The 23,782-nt window shown below is 47.3% G+C and overlaps 13 protein-coding genes across 13 annotated transcripts; 4 read left to right on the forward strand and 9 right to left on the reverse strand.

Moving 5' to 3' along the window:
- Window positions 1–920: 920 nt before the first annotated feature.
- On the forward strand, window positions 921–2,792 carry DCV1 (Dcv1p; the record flags this gene model as incomplete). The annotated part of the gene is made up of 1 exon (XM_020216518.1): window positions 921–2,792. The coding sequence occupies one exon, from the start codon at window positions 921–923 to the stop codon at window positions 2,790–2,792; it is 1,872 nt and encodes a 623-aa protein (XP_020069518.1).
- A 306-nt stretch (window positions 2,793–3,098) lies between these two features.
- TLG2 (t-SNARE syntaxin TLG2) lies at window positions 3,099–4,340 on the reverse strand. Its single transcript, XM_020215363.1, has one exon. The coding sequence runs from the start codon at window positions 4,294–4,296 to the stop codon at window positions 3,205–3,207; it is 1,092 nt and encodes a 363-aa protein (XP_020069519.1). The 5' UTR covers window positions 4,297–4,340; the 3' UTR covers window positions 3,099–3,204.
- A 233-nt stretch (window positions 4,341–4,573) lies between these two features.
- Window positions 4,574–7,195, reverse strand: ROG3 (Rog3p). Its single transcript, XM_020215364.1, has one exon. The coding sequence runs from the start codon at window positions 6,990–6,992 to the stop codon at window positions 4,641–4,643; it is 2,352 nt and encodes a 783-aa protein (XP_020069520.1). The 5' UTR covers window positions 6,993–7,195; the 3' UTR covers window positions 4,574–4,640.
- A 154-nt stretch (window positions 7,196–7,349) lies between these two features.
- Window positions 7,350–8,828, reverse strand: ATG18 (phosphoinositide binding protein ATG18; the record flags this gene model as incomplete). Its single annotated transcript, XM_020212845.1, has 1 exon — window positions 7,350–8,828. The coding sequence occupies one exon, from the start codon at window positions 8,826–8,828 to the stop codon at window positions 7,350–7,352; it is 1,479 nt and encodes a 492-aa protein (XP_020069521.1).
- A 553-nt stretch (window positions 8,829–9,381) lies between these two features.
- Window positions 9,382–10,392, reverse strand: CYBJADRAFT_129354 (rhomboid family protein; the record flags this gene model as incomplete). Its single annotated transcript, XM_020212840.1, has 1 exon — window positions 9,382–10,392. The coding sequence occupies one exon, from the start codon at window positions 10,390–10,392 to the stop codon at window positions 9,382–9,384; it is 1,011 nt and encodes a 336-aa protein (XP_020069522.1).
- Window positions 10,393–10,966: 574 nt separating this feature from the next.
- On the reverse strand, window positions 10,967–13,102 carry SST2 (GTPase-activating protein SST2; the record flags this gene model as incomplete). The annotated part of the gene is made up of 2 exons (XM_020213392.1): window positions 10,967–12,331; window positions 12,380–13,102. 2 exons carry the CDS (start codon window positions 13,100–13,102, stop codon window positions 11,099–11,101), a joined length of 1,956 nt encoding a protein of 651 aa, XP_020069523.1. The 3' UTR covers window positions 10,967–11,098.
- A 326-nt stretch (window positions 13,103–13,428) lies between these two features.
- On the reverse strand, window positions 13,429–15,405 carry ORC4 (origin recognition complex subunit 4; the record flags this gene model as incomplete). The annotated part of the gene is made up of 1 exon (XM_020213751.1): window positions 13,429–15,405. One exon carries the CDS (start codon window positions 15,403–15,405, stop codon window positions 13,429–13,431), a length of 1,977 nt encoding a protein of 658 aa, XP_020069524.1.
- A 226-nt stretch (window positions 15,406–15,631) lies between these two features.
- CYBJADRAFT_168423 (pyridoxal 5'-phosphate synthase) lies at window positions 15,632–16,547 on the forward strand. The gene has a single exon (XM_020215365.1). The coding sequence runs from the start codon at window positions 15,680–15,682 to the stop codon at window positions 16,274–16,276; it is 597 nt and encodes a 198-aa protein (XP_020069525.1). The 5' UTR covers window positions 15,632–15,679; the 3' UTR covers window positions 16,277–16,547.
- Window positions 16,425–17,705, reverse strand: VPS4 (AAA family ATPase VPS4; the record flags this gene model as incomplete). The annotated part of the gene is made up of 1 exon (XM_020212846.1): window positions 16,425–17,705. One exon carries the CDS (start codon window positions 17,703–17,705, stop codon window positions 16,425–16,427), a length of 1,281 nt encoding a protein of 426 aa, XP_020069526.1.
- A 333-nt stretch (window positions 17,706–18,038) lies between these two features.
- Window positions 18,039–19,088, reverse strand: CYBJADRAFT_173935 (uncharacterized protein; the record flags this gene model as incomplete). The annotated part of the gene is made up of 1 exon (XM_020216519.1): window positions 18,039–19,088. The coding sequence occupies one exon, from the start codon at window positions 19,086–19,088 to the stop codon at window positions 18,039–18,041; it is 1,050 nt and encodes a 349-aa protein (XP_020069527.1).
- Window positions 19,089–19,138: 50 nt separating this feature from the next.
- On the forward strand, window positions 19,139–21,743 carry DPB2 (DNA polymerase epsilon noncatalytic subunit). The gene has a single exon (XM_020213386.1). The coding sequence runs from the start codon at window positions 19,401–19,403 to the stop codon at window positions 21,282–21,284; it is 1,884 nt and encodes a 627-aa protein (XP_020069528.1). The 5' UTR covers window positions 19,139–19,400; the 3' UTR covers window positions 21,285–21,743.
- On the reverse strand, window positions 21,293–22,249 carry BET2 (Rab geranylgeranyltransferase BET2; the record flags this gene model as incomplete). Its single annotated transcript, XM_020212848.1, has 1 exon — window positions 21,293–22,249. The coding sequence occupies one exon, from the start codon at window positions 22,247–22,249 to the stop codon at window positions 21,293–21,295; it is 957 nt and encodes a 318-aa protein (XP_020069529.1).
- Window positions 22,250–22,409: 160 nt separating this feature from the next.
- On the forward strand, window positions 22,410–23,771 carry PRP4 (U4/U6-U5 snRNP complex subunit PRP4; the record flags this gene model as incomplete). The annotated part of the gene is made up of 1 exon (XM_020216520.1): window positions 22,410–23,771. The coding sequence occupies one exon, from the start codon at window positions 22,410–22,412 to the stop codon at window positions 23,769–23,771; it is 1,362 nt and encodes a 453-aa protein (XP_020069530.1).
- Window positions 23,772–23,782: the final 11 nt, after the last annotated feature.

Consider the following 23,782-nt stretch of genomic DNA (forward strand, 5'->3'; position numbering starts at 1 on the left):
TTACGGACAAGGCCACATCCGAACACCAAGACGCAACGCTGGACAAAAACCGCTGGCACAATTTTCGTGACAATGTCTGATTTTTGTGTGACGCGTGTAAATTTGAGAGATGTTTGTACCAAATGGACAAACCACACAAGGGACACACCGCTAGAGAGAAAACAAAACGTTTTAAACGAGAAAGGCAAGCGCGCGCCTCTCCCGCCGCATCTGCACAACCGCTTGTTGGTACTTTCTAAGCTTGAGAGGACATTCGAATTTCAAGTTGGATTTACGATTGATTTACACTAAAAAATTGGCCAGCCTATCTAGTGGAAGATGGCGATTGGAATAATAATCCTCATTCAAAGCACAATACGTTCTGCCCCTGACCTTTCTCGTTTCGCCTTTGCCCCGTGTAATTGTCGCTGTTGAAATGATTGGTTAAAAATAGAACATACAGCACGAAGAAAAGTTCTTTTTCCGTTACACGGCGCGTTATCTTCGTTGCCAGGGCCAAAACAACGAAAAGCTAAAATTTACGCGCGCTTGTGTCCAAAATGAAACCCAAAAACTTTAAAACAGTCTAAGGGTGAGACAAAACACACAAAAGCGAAAAAAAGATAAACAAGACAAACAGGACAACAACAATCAGCTTTGGTTCAACATCAGCTTCAACGACTTGAGAAACAAGGCAAATAATAACAGTCCTTGGAGAAAGTGAATAATCCATCCATCTCTCTCCACACAGCAGAAGCCACTAACGAGGCTTCACACGGTTTCTATTTTACTTCGCCTGTTCTTTTTCAATTTTTGGTTTCCTGTTGCTTTTCCATCAACTCCTTTTCCCTGTCGTGAGCAAGGAGTATAAACGTAGATCTCCCCGCTAAGTCGGATCACAGCTGCTAGAAGGAACAAAGAAGAAGAGCATAGAGAGAACAATGGCTTTCAAGTCTGGCTGTTCAACCTTTGTGGTTGTGCTGTCGGCGATTTCACTGGCCTTCCTTATCATTGCAACTATTACCGCTCCGGCGACTAGCCTTTCGTTGGCCGAGGCTGAAGGGCTACGCTATGGTGTATTTGGCTATTGCTACACCGCCAACGATACGTGTGTCACTGGAGATCCTTCCTACTCGGTGAGTGATCTGACACAGTTGACTGACTGGACGATGGATGACAACGCTAGGGATACGCTTGTCAAGATCTTGATAGTCACCCCCGTTGCTGCTGGATTGACACTGATATCGTTGATCTTCAACGCCCTGGGCCACTTTAGAGTGTTTGGAAGCTCAACCGTGTTCTATGCCATTGCCTTTGTCTTTGCGCTACTGGCCTTTTTCGCCGCTGCGATCACGGTGATTGTTACACTATTGTTGTTCTACCCTCATGTGATGTGGCCTTCGTGGATCCTCATCGGCTCTGGTGTCTTGAACCTCGTGTCAGTGCCATTGGTGTTCTTTGCAATGAGAGCTGGTCCTCATTCCACTGATGACGACGACGAACATGACGTTGACTTGGACGACTATGACGGTAACATTACAGATTTGACCGATGGCGATAACTTCAAGAACAATTCATCGTTCAAGATGAACGATTTCTCAAGTATTTCAAAGAATGATAATTACTCAACAGAGAAATTTTCAGGTCCTTCTGCGATTAAGGTGGTTACAGACGACTCTTCATTCAGTGGTAGTAACCAGGAGAAAGTCTCTATGCATGATTACTCCAAGCCTATTGACATGGAATCTCAAAATTACAGATCTTATAGTTATGGAACTGCAACGGGGACTGCAACAGCAGCAGCAGCAGCAGCAGCAGGCACCATAGGAAATACAACGACATCGACGGCAGCTCAACCACAATCTCATCGTGCAAATGCCGGGTTTCCTCCAGCTCCTGAGAACAACAACGCATTGGAAGAAGGTGCACCAAACTTGGTTTCTTCTACAAATTACAACAGAGGAGGTGCTGTTCGTACCGAGGCCCCAAAATTCCAATCCCAATCCGCTAGACCTGAATACAGTATCACAACTGCAAACTCGTCTGCTGAAATCTATCCATCTGCTCAGTACGGCGTGAGTGAGCTCAATGCTTCCCAACAGCAGGTCTCTAACGAATCATCCGCACCTTATCCTCTTTCTAGGCTTGACCAGACCGATTCTAGTAACTTGAATTCACTCAGGGAAGACGATTATAACGAAATCAACGATGATGGATCGGATTTCACCTCTGTTTCACAGCGTGCTGCCAATCCAAGATACTACAGAGGAATGCAGTCCAATGGGCCATCACTCTTCCAGAACCAACAGCAGCTTCAAGATGGTGCACAGATTGCTGGTGACTACCAACAAAACTATCAACCATATTCTAAGGGACAAGCTCAGCACGGACCTTCTCAGTATGGACCTTCTCAGTATGGACCTTCTCAGCACGGACCTTCTCAGTATGGACCTTCTCAGCACGTGCCTTCTCAATATGGACCTTCTCAGTACGTGCCTTCTCAATATGGGCCAGCTCAATCTGGACCATCTACCCAATATGTACCGCAACAACAGTTCTCAGGTGTACCGCAACAGCAGCAACCACAACAACCACAACAACCACCTCAAGTTGATGCTTCAGATTACTTGTTATCTCATAATCCAGATTTCCAAGTTGGGGGATCTGCCTACCCAAAGCAGTCTGCAAAGAAATCTATGGGAATTCCATCATCCTCTGGTGGTTATCGCCCAGCCTATAAGAGACTCCAAAATTCTTCAAAGGGTCTACCTGCGGCATCATTGTCCAATGATAGTCCTTACAACATTCGTTAATTTATTGAGCCATTATCTAGAGGGTTATTTACTTTGGAGTTTCATCAGAGGGAGAGACGGTGTATGTTTTGAGGTTTGAGTGTTGTTCTGTGTTTGTTCTGTTTTCGATTTGATCTTGAAGTTATATCTTTTATTGGAGAACTCCTTTTGGCAGGTCTGAGTTATATTAGGAAGTGTCTCGTTTTACTCCATTTTATTTGTCTTTGATCTTGATCTTTGTTATTCAAGTTCGTTGTGTACTGCTTAAGCAGCTGTGTTATCGTTATTACATGTTGTACAAGTCATATGAATACACAATTTACTGTTCCACATCTAACGTTAGCTCTTGTACTTTATGTAAATGTTAATTCGTAAACACGTTATATACTATAACAATTATAGACATGGCATTCTTATGGTATGCGAATGTGAACTACAGGAACAGTTGGGCATTTGACATAGTTGGATCATCAACCTGTATATCAACGCTATCAGAAGCATCGTTATCAGTAGGTGGTTGTGGTTGTGAATTGTCATTGCTGTTATCATTGTTGCTATTACCACTACCACCAGTTCCTGGGACGTGACGATAAGGCTTTGTAACGACTATCACAAATAGTAACAGAACAACGAGTGACAGAAGTAGTATGATTTTACACTTCTGCGTCCTCTTTTGATAGTGCGTTGCTCTTGTCAGCTCCTGATTTGCTTGTTTCAACTCAACTCTGGTATTTTCAATGTTGTAGTCGATTCTATCGAGCACAGTTCCTTGCTCAATAACCATATTTTGCATGTCCTTGAAGATACTCGACACTTCGAGCACACCTTGTGCCAGTTTGGTAATCTCTTGTTCTCTCTGTCTGATGATAGAGTTGTTGATATTGGTACTCTGCTGCAATATTGTCGAGGACTCCTTTATAGCCTCTCTAGAATAAGACTCCATCTGCTCAGTATCTTCTTCATCCACTGCTGGGTTATAGCTGTGATCAGTTGTTGAAGAAAGCTTCAACTTAGGAGTGTCTTCAAACTCATCCTTCTTAAGGAACTTGATATAGTTATTCTGCAATTTCCTAAAGTTTGAGGACAGCTGTTGAATAGTCAAGGCATAGTTCTTTTGCATGTTATCGATCAGATTGACATCATCAATCTTTAACCGTTCATCGCGTTTCAACGTTTCAAACTTCTTGACGGAGTTCTGGCATCTGAGGAACTTTGACGTAATCTCATAGTTCAACTTTTGGATCTCTTCCTCATCTGTGGTTCTATCATTGAACCCGGGAAGCAAATTCTTCTTATATAATCCGTTTAACTTTTCCGTCTGCTTTGTGATTTGAGCAACCAATTCATCAATCTCTTCGCCAATTTCCAGGAACGAAGGAGGCAAAGAGGTCATTTCAATGTTCTTCGTTGATGTCCCGATCAATCCTTCCTCTTCCTCACCAAGGGAGTCAAATCTCGATACCCTCGAATGATGAGGGTACGTTCTTCTATAAGACAAAAACAAATTGGTCCGATCCCTAAACATCGTAGTGGTTCACTTTCTCGTATGATCTCTTCACACACTTCTATTGCACTGCTGTGTAAATGTATTGAATGGGGTAAAAACAGGCTATGGAAGTTTCGCCCGATAAAAAGAAGGAAGACCGTGAAGTAGTGGCCATAACGAATATTGCCGTGGTTGCTACGGTTTCTGTGGTCTCTGTGGTTTCTGTGGTTTCCAGGACCGTGCAGGCAAATGGGAACGCGTGTATCCGGAGAAACACGTCATCGCCAAATCGGGGGTACAAGACGATGAATACAAAGCATTACATATAGATATAGACGTGTATAGCAATGGATGAATAGATCGATAGTCGTCAGAGGATCCTGTCACTTCTTCCTATTCCCAACAAGCGAGCCGAACATGTTGACAAAGGAAGAAGACCTGTTCGAACTCTGTAATGTAGGTCTGTCTGCATCGTTCACACTGGCCTGCGATAATGGTGTTATTCCATTGATGGTCCCACCGGTGAGCTTTCTGACAAGAGAAGGTGTCCTTGCATGGTGTGGTGGCGTCGATGACACATCGCTAACGAATGATTGCGTTCTGGAATGTGAAGATGAGGCCGGTAAGGAGCTGCTTATCGACGATTTGGCCATTGAGCTGTTGTTAGTAGTGTTCAAGTCATGATCAGAATTACCTCTCAAGTTGTTGATCAATGCAGTGCTCTGGTTTCTCGAGTTTGCCAGAGACGAAGGCTTCAAGTGGATCGACTTCGGCCTTGACATTTCAAACTCTTCGTAGCCGGGAAGATCATAGGCAGGCGATATTCCATCGGGGGTTGGTGATTTCATAGCTGCCTTATACGAAGGCACCCTTGACAATGAGTCCGCATCCCAGTCAGATGACGATAGTGGTGCGCTGGTAGACAAGCCAGTGCCCGAGTTGACCCTGGAGATGAAGTGTGGTCCAGGCGATACAGCACCTGGTGAAACGACACCGTCATGAGGCCTGACAGAAAAGTAGTCAACCTCTGTGGTTTCATTCACAGGGGTCTCATTGTACAAGAATGGTGGAGCACGTGCACTCCGTGAACTGTTACCTCCACCACCAACTTCGAATGACAACCCTTCGTCGTCATCGTCCTGAGTAGCATTCGCCACAGATGGTGCAGAAGATGGACTGGCCATCGCCAACGATGTCAATGACTGTGGAGCGCCCTGTTCGTATAGTCTTTGTTGCATGTGTAATCTTCTGAGATTCTCCGTTAATGTGCCCATGTTTAGACCCTCGCCCTGGGTCGCTGTTGGCGTGCCTGGCGCTGGCGTATGGGAGTTTGAACCATCTGGTGTATCATCGATTGGTATTTCACTCCACAGTCTATCATAGATATGGTTCTCGTACATTGGTGGTGCCTGTATCTCCGTCCCGTGTAGATCCACCGCAGATCTATTTGGAGATCTTTGCAGGGTGTCCAGCTCTGGATCAGGCGCAAAGATAACATCGTCATCATCGTTGTTTACATTAGCATCTTCAGAGATCTCTGCAAACGCACTCATGGAGTTGTCCGCCACTGAATCAGAACGATCATAGTTCTTAACACCTAGCGCCACAAATGGTGATATAAACAATGAGATAGGCAACGAAGCTCTGAGTTCAGAAACGTGGCCATCAGGATTCACCAGCCCGATGACGTATTTCAGCTTGTGACGAACCTTGATGTTCGTCAAGATGTCAACATCCTGCGTACACTTCGATAGACTTGGCGGTATAGGCAAGTGTGCAGTGACCTCCCATTTATCCTCTGAGATTTCACAGCATGTTGAAGGAACCGTGATCTTTGAAATGACACGTTCACCAATGTGAGGTGGGCCATAGCTTCCAGAACATGAGAAGTATTCAACCAGCGACACCTTTACGGTTCCCAGTTTCAATCCCTTTGCCAAAGGAACCAATAACATATGAGTTGGCACCAAGGAACCAATAGCCACGGCCTTTGAAGGAGTCGATATCGTGTACTCCACTTTCTTTGGCCATGTATTGTCCACAGCCATAGTCTCTGAAAGCTCCTGGGTATCAGGCGTTAAAGTTCTCACGATTCTGATGTGTCTCTTAGCTATTAGGTCGTTGCTGAAGCGACTTCTCTCGATGTTTGCCTGGAGCTTATACACAAGAGAAGCACCTGGTAAGCCCTCCACGGATTCCAGTATAGAACCGGGCAAGATCGCACTGAAGGGGAACTCATAGTTCCCTTGTAAGAGTGTATGCGATTGTGAGGTGAGACTCGTCGAGGAGCCGAAGGAGGTCAAGTTTGCCAGCGATGACGACGATTTCGACCGTTTGGCAAAGTTCTTCAGAGAGGACGACGAAGAATTAGCAGAGCTGTTCTTCGACTTCATCGCAGTGTTTGAGCCGTAGTTATCGTACAGATTGGAGAAGTAGTTCTGGATCTCGAAGTTGTCCCAATTGTGCTCAAAGATGCGTTTCTCATAGCGATACGGTTTGCGTATCTCCACTCCCCTGGGTGTCTCATAGGTGTTTGTCCACTTCAGCCTCAGCGTAGAGTACAGCGTCAGCGACAGCTTCTTTATATTCATGGGCTCCAGCACGGAGAGGACTATCGTCCCGCTGAGCAAGATGGATGGTGCCTCCAGACTGGAGCCTTTAATCACAAACACATCATGCTCAGCACCCTTTAGACGGATGTCAAACAGTGCAGTCTCCTTCTTGGAACGTCCCATTGTGTCTTCAAAGGGGGAAACAAGAGAGAACTAACGGTGGAGATCGGATGAACAAGAGCTAAAGTGTATCCCAAAAGACGGCAAGAACGTGTTTGATTGTGATTGAAACAACAGCCAAAGCCATAAACTTGTGAATGAAGGATGAATGAACAGGAATTTTATGTCTCAGAAAATAATCCCCTTCAAAGTTCCCTTTCACATTGCTTTTTTTATACTTTGGTCCCCCCTGTGAAGTTGTTCCGAAAGACACAGAGAGATTCCGGTGAAACTACGGAAAAACTTTTTTCTTTCTTTCTCTTCTTTTCGAACTTTGATTTTTCCTTTATTTATTCCTTTACAGCGGATAAACTAATCCTGCTATTCAGCAAGGAGGTATTGGTTCAACAGGATGCAGTCTCCTCCTCGTTCTGGGTTCAAGCCGTAGCTGTAGAAGTAACCTTCGGAGCTGACAACCAGTACGTGTAACAAGGTATTGGAATTGTCATCTGGGTTACTGATAAGGCTATCGTTGTTGATGTCAGTGGTTCCACCGTTTGATTGGGATATCTCGCCTTCAACAACCACTGGGAGTCCACTGCTCGACACCGTTATCTCTCTGCCAACGTACACAACGTTTTTGACACCGTTGGCGGCGGGTACCTTTAAGGAGGCGAAATGACGGTGTGGTTCCAACATCGACGTCAACCTTGGTGGGAGGAAAGTTCCAATTTTTTCTGCTGCTCTCCTTCCAATGTTTTGTGAGGACTTGCGTATCATACGACCAACGGTTCTTCTGGAGATATCGATGACGGGCTCAACTTTGCTGTTGATGTCGTCATTCGTACCAGTGTCTCGACTATCAACAGAGTCATACGAGCCTGTTGAAATACGTCTCTGGTCTGCTAAGAGACTGCCGTTGCCAGTACTGTTCTCCGAACCCGATGATTCCGTTCTTGAGTAATCTGGTTTAGGAACAGATAGCGGGTCATCACTTAGTGGCATGTCCATACAGGTTCCATCCCCAAGCTTGAATATGTGTACCGTTTCAGTGGCCGAACTTGCAGTCAAGTACTTATTATCCCTACTAAAGGATAAGGAGTATATCTTTGTTGGGTAAGTTCCTCTTCGGAACTGGTATAACTTCACCCCAGTTTCTACAGAGAAAACACGTACAATGGTCCCCTTGTCACTGGCAGTTGCCAACAGCGTTCCATCATAGCTTATCGCTAGTGCTGCCAAAGTTGTCTTGTGAGCTTCAACCACAACAAGCGGTTGCAATGTCTGTGCGTTGAACACAATCACGTCACCGTTTCTATTGGACGATTCTTTCTGTGCATCGTTGGAAGCGCCATTACTCGTCACCATTGGATTCAAGAGATTTGTCTTTGGAGGCGAAGGATAGACCAAGTAATTCGTATCGGTTGTGGGACTGAGCGCACATAGCCCGTGTGGATTAGGCGACGTTTCAATAGTGTGCAAGAGCCTCATATTATGGATATCGTAGATGTAGATCTGCTCCTCTAACAGCACAACCAACCTCGACTTGTTCATCTTCACAGCCAATATCGTCGTGGGGAATGTCAATTCACAGATTGTCGAATGTCTCTTTGTATTGATGATCTTCAACCGCCTTGGCGACATCGAAGGCTGATCCCCAATCCCAGCAATCGCAATCAACGACGTGGAGAACAGCATCTCCACTATACCGATACCGCCATCAGACCGTGTATAGCACTTCCCAAAGGGCTCGCAGTTGAAGATCTTGTACCCTCGATTCGTCCCAATCGAGATACAGCTGCCATCTTGGTTGAAGTTGATGAAGTTTATCGATTCGTTCGGCGTGGTATTCGTCGCCATCGTCACTGGTCTTTGTCTCTTTCAATCCGCTTCCTTCCTTCTTGCTCCAGTCCTTTACCGCCCTGGCTGCGATGTTCAAGTAGCTGTGTATGAAGAGCCGTTTATCAACAGGAGAAACCACACAGATCACACACAAAACAGCGTAGAAACTCGATACAGCGCACGCAAACAACACAATTCGCCCTTCACTGGAAAAACCGCGTCTTTATTCAACACAATTCACACAGAATCAGACAGAGCAAACAACAGCTGAACCGGTAGAACGAGCTCTCCTTAGCGTAAGCTGTCATATAAACGTCTGGAAAGCTAAGCTCGGATCCTTTTTTCGTTCGCACTTTTTTTCGCTGTTTCTCAAATTGCGCCTTTTTCTCGCCTTTCTTTCCGGATTTGGTCAGATTTGCGCAACATTAGATCTAAAAACAGAACGGTGGAAGGAAAGTTACGTAGTGCGATTTGGTGGGGGCTTCCTAATTGGGACATATATATAGGGCCAAAAACGAAAATCAGGCCAAAACGTGTGCTATGGCTGATTCCATCAACGCCTAATCGTTGCTTACCCGCTCGTTGTCGACAGTTCGGTGGATTCGCACCAGCCGTTGACAGGCAAGCAGCTGAGATATCTACACCACGAACAGTCACCCCCGCCGTTGCGGTAGCTGATCCCGAGCCCAATGAACCACGCGGCCAAAAGAGCCAGACAAACCACCCTGAGACACGTCCAACACCAAAACAGCCTTGTCTTGCAGTTGCTGTAGCTCTTCAGCAGTGCGAATGTCCTCGTGGGGTCCCTCTTGATGAACCGTGGGTTCTCCAGAATGGTGATTCCTAGTAGCAGCCCGCTGATGAACCCTCCTATATGCGCAAAGTTGTCGAGCCCAGGTAGTAGACCCAACACGAGACAGGCAACGATTTCGAAAACCAATACACCAACGACAAGCCTGTAGTGGGCTACTTTGGCCCTGTCGATGTGTAGAGTGAACAGTAGTAGATTGACTGCAATTGCTCCAAACAGGGCACCGCTGGCGCCACAGCTCGAAACACCGTTACCTGCAAAATTGACCCCGAACAAGTTGCCTGATATACCACTCAGGAGATATATAGCCATGTACCTGATTGTCCCAATGAGACGTTCCACCTCCCTTCCAATGGTGAGCTGCAGTAGCAGGTTCAAGATGATGTGGATGAACCCTGCGTGGAGGAAACACGCACTTAACAGCCTCCAGCTCTGTGCGGGTCCCACGAGATCGTTGGTGTCTGTAGGCAACCCACATAATTCCATCAACGAACACACCTGTGTATCTGTTGTTGTTGAGTTGGGACAAGGCCATAGCACTTCCCAGCTCAGGTACTCTTCTGGTAGCATACACGGTTCGAACCTGGACCCAATGCTGATCTGGGAATACGTCGAAGGACCCAGCATCGGGTTAAAGTAGGGCTCTGTTTGGAATGCAGAGCCTGTCAGTTGGGACATCCGTACTAGCTGGTAGATGAATACCACACAGTCAGCTACACTCACAAGGTATGTAAACGGTGTATACTTGTGAATGAGTTGTGCCCAAGTCATGTGACGCTGGTGATCACTACGGTTTGAAGTCTGCGTTCCAGTCAGTGAGGGGCCAGCAAGCAGTGCCTTATCCTGTCTCGAATAACCCTTATTCCATGATGTTTCATCATGCTCATCGTATATAGAGGTGCGTACACCTTTATAAGAATCGTCTGTGGTAACGTTCATATAAAGGGAATTATCAACGTATCTTCTATTCAACCCATCACCATCACTCTTGTTCCCATTAAGTACACTGTAACGCTCTGTAGCGAATGCATTGGAAGTCATGATGAATCCAACCAAATCACAGCAGCAAAAACTATCTGCTGATCTTCTCAATTGCTCGTTATGTCTGAGCGCAAGAAAACACCTTCCCCTTTGCTCAGTTTCAAATCATTGTCTTAGCATTTATTCTTCCATATTTAGCACCTAAGCAACAGCGTTGCAAGGCTTGTGAGCGGAGACGCAGGTGTTTTTCCGTTTCGGGCTGAGTCGTGCATGTCGATACATTTCAGGCGGATCCTTAAAACCACTTACGGATGATTTATTATGATGCGACTATGTATAAAACCGGGCCAGTTGTAGCTACAATATCTGCTATAACGCACTTATAGATTAAGGCCAATGCCATTTTATTGAACTAAATATGTAGCTGTTACTTGTGTGTATAACTGTAAGATTCTACACAGAGGAAGTGAAAGAAACAGCACCAATAGCTCAATATTCATTGTTTAAGAACATCCTTTGAAGCCTCTGACTGAACGAACTTGGGGAATGAATCAAATTCAAGCATTTTAAGGATCTGTTGGCCAACCTGCTCCAATAGCGGGTAAAGCTTCTCCAGTGTGTTCAAAGATCTTGTGATTTCTTCACTTGTGGGACTCTTTATTGGGGACAAATCCCGACCAACATCTCCGTGGCTCAACGTTCTTGGTGTTGTTTGTGGGACTGTCCCTGGAACAAGGGAAACATCACAGCCCTTGTCAATATCTGGACGGATACATTGCTCATCAGTTGCATCCTGGATCCTCAGATATACCGGCTCTGGTCGTGAAGGTGGTGTATAGCAGGAGTGTTCAAAATGAGTACTCAGCGGAGATGAGATGTGCAATATTGTATTTGAGATCCGTTCACGAAGCATATGGTCGATGTTTAACTGATAGGGTGCACCGATGGTGATATAGGAAGTATAGATGTTATAGGCAGATGAGAGGCATTCGTTGATCAACTTAACGATGGCCCTTCTCTGCGAAACGGTACTGGATCCTTCGGCCGACTTCTTTCCTAGTTCTAAGACACCTAAGAGAATGGTCATCCTCTTCGAAAAATGTCTGATATCCATATAGACATCCAAGTTCTCAACACAGTACTCCTTCTCCAAGTACAATCTGAAAAGATATCTCAGCCCAGGATCGGAGAGAACAGTTTTGATGTCTAAATCATCTCTTGTCTTATTAAAAAGACTGGTTTGCGAATTACTATCAGCTTCCATAGACGAATTATCGCTCAGGATTGTCTGATTATTGGACATGATATCCTGTGCTGCAGTGCCAATATCTTCGCCATTAGAAACATAAAGTGGCTTCTGTAGCCCTTCCCATTGACTTATACTCCAACCTTTCTTGCTCACAGCATAAAAGGAGGTTTTCAAAGGTGCAAATTTCTTATTTGATGTTGAAGTTGAAGGTGGTAGTGTAATGGGCTCGATGAGCCCATACTTATAGAATAGGTTCAAGATCTCCGTAGCCTCATTGGGATACATCAAGTCAGTACAGTCCATCAACCATTGCCACGAAGCCTTCGCATTGAAACAGTACTTGACTTTGATGTTGGCAAAGGAGTGGTCTCTGTACAGACGAACCCCAACATTAGAAACGTAGTACTGTACATGAGAGTCAGACTCTGGATTTGTGAAGTAGTTATGATGGAACGGAGACTCTATCGGCTTAGGCCGATGCTTTGAAACACCTGGCTTTTTTAGTGAAGTGGATGGTTCAGGACTAACATTTGCACTATTTGGAGAGTCACGCCAGGGCCTTGAAGCTTGGTTTGGTATGTTGTAATTACAGAAGTCGAACTCGTCATCCATCAGGAGCCTATGCTCCAAAGAAGGGATTGAATCTGGCAGGTTTGTTGAGTTCCAAACGTTTGGTTTCGGACCCAGGAACCTGGCAAATAGAAGGTGAATGAAGTATTCAGAGTATATCACAGTGCCAGTTATTGAGGACCTTTCAAAGATGAACAAATCCATAGAATTGAACGATGAGCTCACTATTGGCACTTTACTCTGATATTCCACTCCATTCACCTTGCAATAGCTCTGGACCACTGCCACTCCCTTTGGTGTTGGCTGTAATAACACCTTATCCTTTGGCTCGTCTCTCGTTCTATCAGCAGGTGTATGGAGCAGTCTTGCAGAGAAGAATATCTTCAACAGCTTGCGACCAAGCTCTGGCTTGATGTTATAGGCCAGTGTCGTGCTCGTCGACGAGGACTCAATGTTCAACTGCAGATTGCCCATGACTGTAATGGCCTCCTGTAAAGAGAAGCGATAGTGAAGCGATGTCTTGTTCATGAAGTTCAAGGCAGGCTTATGCTTCTGATCCGTCAGGTTAAGGCAAATGATCATCAGCGAGTATATCGTCTTCAGGTCCCTGGTGAAGATGGCGCCATTGGCTGTGCGGTCGAAGACATTCGATACGGCCTCATGAAGCGTGAACTCAGTCATTCAAAGACACACGTAATGGAATACGAGGGTTCCACACAAGACGACGGCTCCAAATAAGACGAGAACAGAGGATTAGAGAGCCGATTGGCCCATTATATGGGGGTTTCTATAGACGTTTCACATCATACAGCTTGCGCAAATGTGTTTTGATTTTACGCTCAAAAGGTTTTTGAGGCTCCCATACAAAACAACGATGGGCTCGGTGGAATTTTGCGAGAGCCGAATTGGGAATTCAATGGTATACAGGAATGAACAAGATGTCAAGAGGCATCAATTGTTGTATCCATGGATGAGTTATTATATAGTACAAGTGGGAAGACCAATGGTTACAGTCTTGTCCAGGCCTTTGCCGGGCTATCAGGGTTCACGAGTAATCTCAACTCATCAAGAGTCAGCTCGACGCTCCACATTCTCGTTTCAAAGGAACCACTATCGAAATCAGATTTACCCTGCTGTGCTGGTTTCGTTAAGAGGCCCAGTTGAATGAGGGACTCCCATTGCGACTTGGCACTGTCCTTAGCCCATAGCTTGTAACCTATAGACGACACTGCACCTTGACCAGTGCTTGAGCCAACGTCTCGGCTACGTGCTTTTACCTGTGTAGTGTACTCTTCATAGGTGATGTTCATGTTTACCCAGCTCATATCAGTCTTTGCAATGACCCTTGCTGCGCTGACCAGGAGAAACAGCTCCAGTTCGGACAACGAGTTCACAATCTTTGCCAGTGATGCGTTCATCTCATTCGTCAAGTACTGTGCGAAATCTGCATCATTCAAGATACCGTCTATGAACATGCTGACCGGATACACACACGAGTTTTGGAACTCCTTGATGTTACCAGTGGTCAAGTAGATCTGGGATAGGATGCGACGTACCTTTGTGTTTGTATTGATCAAGGTCTCAATGTTACGATTCCATTCTAGTTCTAAATCATTGGACGGTTCATCCACTTGTAACAACTTCTTCCCAACAGTCAAGAATTTCTCCAATGGCAACTTGGTGAAGTTCAAGGTTCGCTGTGAGAATCTCGATCTGACCCTCTTCTCAAAGAGTTCCTTAACGGTGAAATTTGTACTGAACATAAGGACACAGATCGGCGTCGACGAGTTTTGAACCAAATCAAATAGGTTGTAGAGTAACGTCTGCTTATTCTGATTGGCAAACACATCGGTTTCATCGACACAGAATATTATTGGATGGCTAATCTTTGCAGTTTGGCCGTCTGTCAACAACAGCTCTTTATCTAGCACTTGTAAGATGTTGGCAAAAGTATTTGTTATGGATTTCCGACTGATCAGTTCCTTTGATTGTAGTTCTCTGAGGTTAACGTTATAAATTCTGGCAATTTCAGAATCCATCTGGTCTGCAATGGCCCTAACCGCTTCTGAATCGTTATTTTGCACCAGGCCGTTGATATGGATGACGATGAAGTCTTGTCCTTCATCCAAATCTTCACGAGCTTTCCGTAGTGCTGCGTTCAGCGCAGATGTCTTTCCAGAGTTTCTAGCACCACAGATGAGACATGAATGTTGGCCACCTTCCTTCACAGTGGTGTGGATCATTCCATACAGCTCTTGAACCTTATCGTCGAGTTCATAGGGACCTTGATCAGACTTCCCGTGCAACTTTGGCAAGATCTTCTGCTTCAGTTGCTCGGTATCGGTTACTAGATCAGCAGATTTATTCCCCTTAGCGTCTTGTTTCTCTGACGGCGAGAGTTGTTCAATCAGTGAGTTGTTCAAAAGATCAACTTGGCTTGTAGCATCGAAGAACTTTTCAACGTCATCTTTCTGAGCTCGTTCTTCAGTGGCATCAATGGCATCGTTTTCACCATCGCTAACGTCAATGATCTGGAAGTCGTTATCAGCATCAAACACAAAGTTCTTTGCAACACCAGTGTTATTCTTCAATGCTACCGGGTCGTCGTCCACAATACGTCTCAGCAGTATCGGCTTCTTAGCCTTCTGTACAGGCTCATCTTGTTGTTTACCGGGGCCCAGCCTAATCAGCTGAATAGGCTTCTTGAAGCTTGGCAGCTCCAGCTTTGTAGGCGAATCGGTATCCCTCTCCAATTTAATCAGCTTAGGCAGCTTGAAGTCCTTGGAGAACGATGGCAGCCTCTTACGAGGCGACACATCGCTCACTGGAGCACTCTCTTTATCGTTATCGTCGTCTCCACTAGGAACAGCACTGCTAATCAGATGTTCTGGCCGTGCTCTTAGCCCTGACCTTCTCACATTACCGAATTCACCCGCAAAGTCAGATTCCAGCTTGGAAAGACCTCTTTTGCCAGTGGAGCTCATGTTAAAGTATCGCCTTTTCGCCCCGTGATGATGATGATGATGTTGTTGTTGTGATTTAAAATGTAAACAAAGCAAAAATCCTCTTTGGAAAAATTACGTAAACTGAAGGTTGTTTTTTGGAATGTCCGGGTGTGGTGGTGTCCGGGTGTACATATGTCCAAGTGTTTTGTCTCGTATGGCTGTCCCACGGCCCCCTGTCCAGCAACTTTTCAACACAGCTTCGATCCAAGGGCTTGTTTGGCATAGCGATTGAGCTGGCGATAGGAGATCCAGAATGTCATCTGTGACTTATAAACACGACCAGCTGCCGCAGAGTGTTATTTCTCTCCTGGAAACCGGCAAATATGTTCATCTGGGCACCGCCAATGAAGATGCCATTCCAGAGGTTTCCCTGATGAACTACTATTACCTTCCTTCCAAGGAGTTATACTCACCAGAGGCGGAGGAAGAAGGCCCAGAAGTGGACGTAATCTCTAAACAGCATACCTATGTGATACTCGCAAGCTCGAAGCTATCGTTAAAGTACAAGAACATCTCTGTGAATCCACATGTCTCTCTGCTGTTCCACGACTGGACCACTGCAAAGTCCAATTTCAAGGCACCAAGTGATAACAGTGAGGATCAGTCGAATATACTCACGTTGCTGAAGAACTTGAACCAATCAGAGCTGAGCCGAGTGAGTGCCACGCTCTCTGGGCTAGCAAGAATCGTTTCCAACGGCGCTGAGCTGAACTACTACAAAACTAAGCTGTTAAAGGAGAACCCAGAGGCTAAGGTGTACATCGATGGTGATGAGAATGCCATCATTCTTGTCAAGATCACCAGTGCTAAGGTTTGCGATGAGCAGAACAACTTCACCGTGTACCACTAGTTATTATGTAATATTTCAGCCAAAGCCATAGTTAACATTGCACGTTTCATTACGGTTAGTTTACATTGTACATTAATCAGCAGATCAATTTGACGTCTAAACACATGGTACATTCATGTAGCGTTCACATCACACACGGCATGGTGTTCTAATTACCCTCTTGACCGAAATCACGGGTGAAATCTTCCTGCTTCTTCAAATCCTCCTCATTAACGGTTGGTCTCGAGGTCTTTATAGCCTTTATAAAGTCCTTTATCGTCAGCTCTGGTTCCTTCAACTCATCCGCCTCTATCTGCATCCAGTTCATCTCGACAGCTTCAGCATCACCAGGGGAGCACGGCGTCAGCTTATTGCCATCGACTCTTTTGAAATGAGTGGCACTCTGGATCTTTCTAATCGGTTGCATCAAGGCATCTTTGACTACAACAGAGATATCGGCACCTGAATAGCCCTCAGTCATCTCTCCCAACAGTTTGAAATCTCTTTGAGTCAAAGAGCACGGTGTATCACCAATGTTCAGCTGGAACATCTTTGACCTTGCCTGTTGTTCAGGTAATGGGATGTAGATTCTCTTTTCAAAACGACGTCTAATTGCAGCATCCAGTTGCCATGGAATATTTGTAGCACCTAGCACCAAGACACCGCTGGAATCGTTACCAACACCGTTCATCTGAACGAGCAATTCAGTCTTGATACGTCTAGAAGCTTCACTTTCACCCTCACCTCTTGGCCCACAAAGGGCATCCACCTCATCTATGAAGATGATCGAAGGCTTGTTCTCCCTAGCCATGTTGAAGAGCTGTTTGACCAATCTCTCAGACTCACCCATCCATTTACTAACCAGATCTGAGGAGCTCACGGAGAAGAACGTGGAGTTTGCCTCAGTGGCCACGGCTTTTGCAAGATACGACTTACCGGTACCTGGAGGTCCATACAGCAAGATACCAGAGAGTGGCTTACGCTTACCGGTGAATAGATGAGGGAATCTAACCGGCAATATGACAGCTTCCTTCAACGCCTCCTTAGCCAGGTCCAAGCCTGCAATGTCCTCCCACTTGACGTTTGGCTTCTCTGATAAGATGGCACCAGCAAGCGCACCTCTCAGCTTCTTTGTCTCAGCATCGTCGTCATCCTCGCCACCACCGTCCTTCTTCTTTGTATTGCCACCAGTCGTGGAAGCCTCAGCGGCCTGCTTCTCCTTTTTGTCCAAATGATCCTTCAACTGCTCGGCTCTCGACAGGTACTCCGTGAACTTTGTTCTTATGAGCTCTTTTGATCTCGGGTTCTTCTCGTACTTGATGGCCAGCATGAGGTAGTCCAGCCCGTTGTAGTAGAGGCCGTAAGCGTCTTCGTATCGCGTGGCGTTATCAGCTTCGATGGCCTTTTGGACAAGTTCAATGCCCTTGTTAAGGAAGTCGCCAGTAGACATCTCTGTATCAGTGTAGTGAGCTTGCCGTTGGTGTAGTCAATGATTCAATATGCCAATGAGTCAATCAGTCAGCCACTAACAGTGCAATCAACGTCTCGTCCTCTATCCCACACGCTATCACGGCTCGCCTAGGCTTTCCCCTGATTGTTCCCTCAGCCTAAACCACCCTTCTCAGGCAGCGCTCAAAGAAAATTTACTCCCTGTGTGGCGTGTACCATTATTCGTTAGAGGGTGTAGTAGGCGATGATGGGATGGCATAGTGTCGAGGGACGGATGCTATTACTAATGTGGGTATTGATCGTTAGAGAGGTGTATATGAGCTTTGTTGGTTGCTCATCTGACGAACTTGAATTTATCGAAATCCAGTTTCACAGGTGAGAGTGATCTATTTACTTCCTCGAACTCGTCTTCGCTTTCTCTGTGATCTGGAGCCCTGTCGGGCTTATCTCTGACGTCTTGAGTCGTTGAGTCCGTTGAACGGTGCTCGACTTCAGACACAGGTGCCGGGATCACCCTCATGTCGTCGCTATTCAGTATATCACGTTTTAGATCATGGGACTTGCGTAGTTCCTCGACTAGTGAGTTCACAGTGTTCTCAAGGGCCTCCACTTTCCTGCTCAACTCTTCGACCTCGGATCTGTCTGCAACGTTGCTCGTGTGGATATCAGTGTGTGTTTCGCCGTTGGTGTAGGGCGAAGATGGGATATCTATTGGAGGCGGCCGTGAGGCCGCAGTGGTTGTGACCATAGGTGATGCAGTAGCTCTGTCCCGGGAAAAGTCAACGTGTGCTCTCTTAACAAGTCTGGAAAGGCTATCAGCAGAGCTATCAGCCTCTGCTAGATCCTTGAGGTGTATCCTTCTCATTGTGCCTCCACTGCTGTAACCCTTGACATTTTTTCCCGGTGATCTATTCTCCCTTGTAAACCTCTGAGCCCTTTCGCTGATGCTCTCAACTCTTGATCTCATATCATTAACACGTCCTGGGTTATCGCCAGAGCCAATCATACCGTTCATGTAGCTCTTCATACTCTTCAACTCCTTATTCTCGCGGGAACCGTCGCCTATGATCGTCTGTCCAATCTTCCCCAGTGCATTCCATAGCGAAGTCCCACTCTTTTGGTTCTTTTTGTTATCAGTCGAGGGCTTCAACACTTTGGAGCTGTAGGCATGTCTGGTATGACTCGAGCTTCTAGCCCTATCCACCGCATGGCTTGAGCCATAATCATATTTATAGCCACTGTCCGAGCCATGATGAGAGCCATGCCGTCTCTTTCCGGCCCGTGAAGCCTGTGTTCTCGTCGCGGGACTGAAGTTTACACTCGTCTCGTTCAGCGAGTCATCAGCAGCGACCTCCTTCCACGCCTTTGCTATCGAATCGAACATCTGTATTCTTCTTAAACAGAAAGTAAACAGAAAGTAAACAGAAAGTAAACAGAAAGTAAACAGAAAGTAAACAAAAAGTAAACAAAAACTTCCATAGCGACGGTTTGTTTACATTACCGGTAGAGGAAACACGCATCCCAAAGCGGAAGTATTCGCGGCAACCGTGCGGACGCGAAAACCGCGCGACGCGACGCGTCAGGGCTCATACCCTGTGCCACTTTCGCGTCTGTTTAGCAAGATTTCAACAAGCTACGGACCTGTTTTGCGACAGCTGAGAGACACAAGCAACATTGGCTGATCAGTCTCTTCAACATGGATGCGCCGGTGGTACTTCCAATCCAGTTACAGCCCTCTAACCTTCGACCTCTGGCCTATAGAGTGCTGTCGAAGAAGCATGGGCTCAACATCAAGTCAGATGCCCTGAAGACATTGGCCGATTACATGGGCCCAAAGTTTGGAATCGATTGGAAATCTGCTAAGTCTCAACTGCTGTTGGAAGAGGTGGCAAAGATATGGAAGGAGCAGGAGAGAGGGCTGTTCCTCGACGCTGCTGGGCTGCAAGAGGTGCTCAGGGAGATCGATGCCCTTGAAGTGAAGTCGAGACCTGCTGGTGCTGGTGCACTGGGCCAGAAACATCACGCAGTGTCGATCGATTCGATGATGGCGAGAAGAACCGACACCGTGGTTGATGTGAATGAAAGCGAAGATGAACACTCGCTCAACAAGATTACGCCGTCGACTAGCGTCACTCCGCCTCCGATGATGGAGTCTCTCGATTGGAAAGAGTATTTCAGACTGATCAGCGCATACGAACAACCTCTGTTCTTGTATAACTCAACGTCAAAGACATACGAACCCTTGGAGAACCAGGATTCGAAACTATCAGGCTCCACGGTCCAGGCAAATATCGTGTTGAACCAAGGCCGTTATCACATCATCAAGGATCGGGTGCTGAGAAACGAACACTTTGACAGTGGAGACTTCAACGCCTTTGCCAGTGTCTCTGTTGATACCAACAAGGCCAGCGACTCGATAACCATGGTTAAAAATCTATTGGGTAGAAATAACCAAAGGTTCCTACTGCTGGGCATGATTACACAGTTAGAAGGGTATTGGCATTTACAGGACCCATCGGGCAAGATCAAACTCAACATCGACCAGGCAGAGCCGAATGGTGGCTCCTATTACGTTCCAGGCAACATGGTGTTATGCGAGGGCATCTATTCCCCCGGGGTCTTTTATGTTAACTCAATGGCACATCCACCAGCGGAGAGAAGGTCCTCAACGCTTGATGCCATAGGCAACGTGGACTTCTTGGGGATCCACGCCAACATGAGAATCGACAAGGAACTGCAGAACAAGTTCAAGCAAGTCGAGAAGGAGCACGACCACAAGATGATAATACTGGGCACGGATATATACTTGGACGATTTGCGTACACTGGATGCGCTGGACAAGCTCTTTGTGAAGTTGAGCGAGGATGAGGAAAGCATTCCGATCACCATCATCTTCAACGGGTCGTTCACATCAACACCCAAGCCTTCATCCGATTATAAGCAGCTGTTTGACTCATTGGCGTCGATCCTGGAGAAATACCCCGTGATCCATGGGAACGTGTCGCTGGTCTTTGTTCCAGGCGATAACGACCATTGGCAGACTCCGCTCTGGCCCAAACAGAGAATACCAAAGGTATTCGGCTCCAGAATCAACCGTGTCTGTAGATCTGTTCAATGGGCCTCAAATCCTACACGGATGGTGTACCTGTCACAGGAGATTGTCATTGCACGAGACGATATCGGCTCGAGGTTCCGACGCCACGACATTAGATTCCCATACTTGGAGGCATCCAAGGCCAATGGCCAACACCACGAGGCCAGCGAGATCGACAGGTTGGAGTCGCTATCACCAAGGGTGTCGGAGGCAAGGAAAGTGGTGAAAACGGTGCTGGACCAGGGCCATCTGAGCCCATTCACCAAGAGCCTGAAGCCCGTTGTTTGGCACCTCGACCACACCCTACAGCTGTCGCCCTTGCCCACTGTATTGATCCTGTGTGATTCCACATCACCACAGTTCGACGTCACGTATAACGGCACCAGGTGCCTGAACCCAGGGGTCTTCATCCACAAGAGGAAGCTGAACTACATCGAGTACTCGCTCAACACCAAAAGGGCAGAGATGAAAGATCTGTACTTCTAATGATATAATCAGGCATACGGCCATTTGGCAATCTTCTCACTTACACACTCCGGTAGACAGTAGCGTGGGTCAACGGGTTGTAGGCCCTCAAAGCCCATCAGACTCAACCCTGCGATTCCAAACAGCGTGTGGAACACATCAACCTGGTTATCAGGCCTATCGCTTATGCCCCCCGTAACCTCATCCTGAGACTTCAGTATGAAGTCTCTGAGCCTGTCATAGTCGATCCAGTGCAGTCTGTCGATGATGGCCAACGACGACAGCACCCACCAGCTGTAGCAAACGTCCGGCAGCTTGCCAGGTCTCCCGTTCAGCCCTCCGTCCTCCAGCTGTCTCTCTGCGAGCCACCACCCGGTCAGGTCCCTGTCCACGACATCCAGCTTGTTGCACAGGGCCAGTGTCCCCAGGCAGGTGAACACCTGGGCCGAGTGGCTCTCAGCGCCCGGTCTCTGCCCGTACCCGCCGTCAAAGTTCAGGCACGATTGCACGAAGGAACAGGCACCATCAACAACGTCCTGGGTCAGTCTACCCAGGATCGCCAACGACTGCACGGCGGTATACACGAACCTGGTGTCAATCTCACCGAACCTGTCGCCTTGGAACGCCCCGTTGGGCAGTCTGTTGGACAGGATGAACCGTGAGGTTTCCTCTCCATCAACAGAGTCCAGCGAGTCGAACATCAGAAGGATCTGGAGCGCACTCAGCGTGCTTAGAAGATGGCTGTCGTGTCCTCTGAAGGCGCCAAACCCACCGTCTGGGTTTCTACAGCTCAGCACGAACTCCACAACGTCCTCCTTCTTGAAGGAGTCCCTCGAGTCCAGGAGACACAGCGCCGTCAGGCCCCAGTAGGTGCCGTTCATACGGAGATGCTCCGTCAGGTAGTACGCGAGGTCCCTGTGCTTGGTGTCGAGCGACGTGATGTACGCGATGTGCTTGTCTCTGAGGAAGGATGTGGTTGTCTCCATGGGCTGTGTGCTTTGCGGTGGTGGTGGCGGTGGTGGTGTTGATGTTGATGTTGTTGTTGATGTTGATGTTGATGTTGATGTTGTTGTTGTTCAAATTTTACCCGCGGCACCATCACCACCACCACCATCACCACCACAGCCACCCAGAAACACCACCACAATGGTCAACTACGACGAACTACAGGTGGACAACAACCACACGACGGACGGTGTCAACGTGGGCGAGTTCCTGGAAGGGCTGGAAGGCAAGCGGCGGGCAAACTTGGGCCTTGTGCCCACAGACGATGCTGGTGTGAAGGCCATGCTGAGGCACATTGGCGAGCCCGTCACGAGGTTTGGGGAGTCTGCTGGGGATCGCAGGACGAGGCTGCTCGGGCTGATTGCCGAGAGGAACATCGAGGTGTCTGCTCTGGCTGATAATGACGTTGAGATGGATGGCGGTGAGGAGGCTGATGGTGATGACGTGCCGGACGAGGAGTTCTACACGCCGGCGAGCGAGGAGCTGGTGGAGGCCAGGAGGTTCATCGCCCGTGATGCCCTTGGCAGGAGCCAGATCAGGCTGGATGCCCTGAGACTACAAGGAGAGGTGCCCTTTGAGGAGGTTTTGCTCGGTAGAAGAAGCCAGAATGAGCTATGTAAACGGTATGGCCTTGTTGGTTCGCAGCTCATCTCCACGAGACCTGTGTCCATGGTGGCAATCTCACCGCTGGATAGTGACAGAGTACTCACGGGCTCGTGGGGAGGCGATGTGAAGCTGCTTAACGGCGAGCTGGACGTGCTGAAGACGTTCGACACCACTGCTTCTCTGGGGAAAGTTGGTGGACTGGCGTGGTCTCCAGTGGACGAGTCGATATTTGCATGTACTGGAGCCAATGTTCAGCTGTGGAACGCCGAATCAACGGAGGCTCCTCTGATGGAGCTGACGAACCATACAAACCGGGTGGTGAGGTGCCAGTTCCACCCCTCCGGCAGGTTCATCGCAAGTGCCTCGTTCGACATGACATGGAGACTATGGGATATCAACACACAGCAGGAGCTGTTGCTACAAGAGGGCCATTCAAAGGAGGTCTACACCGTGAGATTCCACCCAGACGGGTCACTACTGGCCAGCGCAGGCCTGGACGGCGTCAGTCTTGTCTGGGACCTCCGTCTCGGTCAGATGATTATGCCATTGAAGGGTCATATTAAGCCCATATACGGCTTGGATTGGAGTGCCAATGGTGTGAACGTTGCCACGTCCAGTGCTGATGGCTCCATCAAAGTGTGGGACCTGAGAATGCAGCGTGAGCTCGAGACGATAGCTGCTCATTCTAAAGTTGTTTCTGATGTCAAGTTCCATAAGAATCAACTGATATCCTCGTCCTACGACAACACTCTGAAGATATTCAGCTGCGACAATTGGTTACCCTTGACTACACTGGAAGGACACTCTGAGAAAGTGATGTCATTTGATGTGTGTGACGATTACATTCTAAGCACAGGGTGGGACAGATCAGCGAAGAAATGGGTTGTTGACGGATGAATCTCTCTTCT

Source organism: Cyberlindnera jadinii (assembly GCF_001661405.1).
Source record: "Cyberlindnera jadinii NRRL Y-1542 unplaced genomic scaffold CYBJAscaffold_10, whole genome shotgun sequence".
Classification (NCBI taxonomy): Eukaryota; Fungi; Ascomycota; class Saccharomycetes; order Phaffomycetales; family Wickerhamomycetaceae; genus Williopsis; species Williopsis jadinii.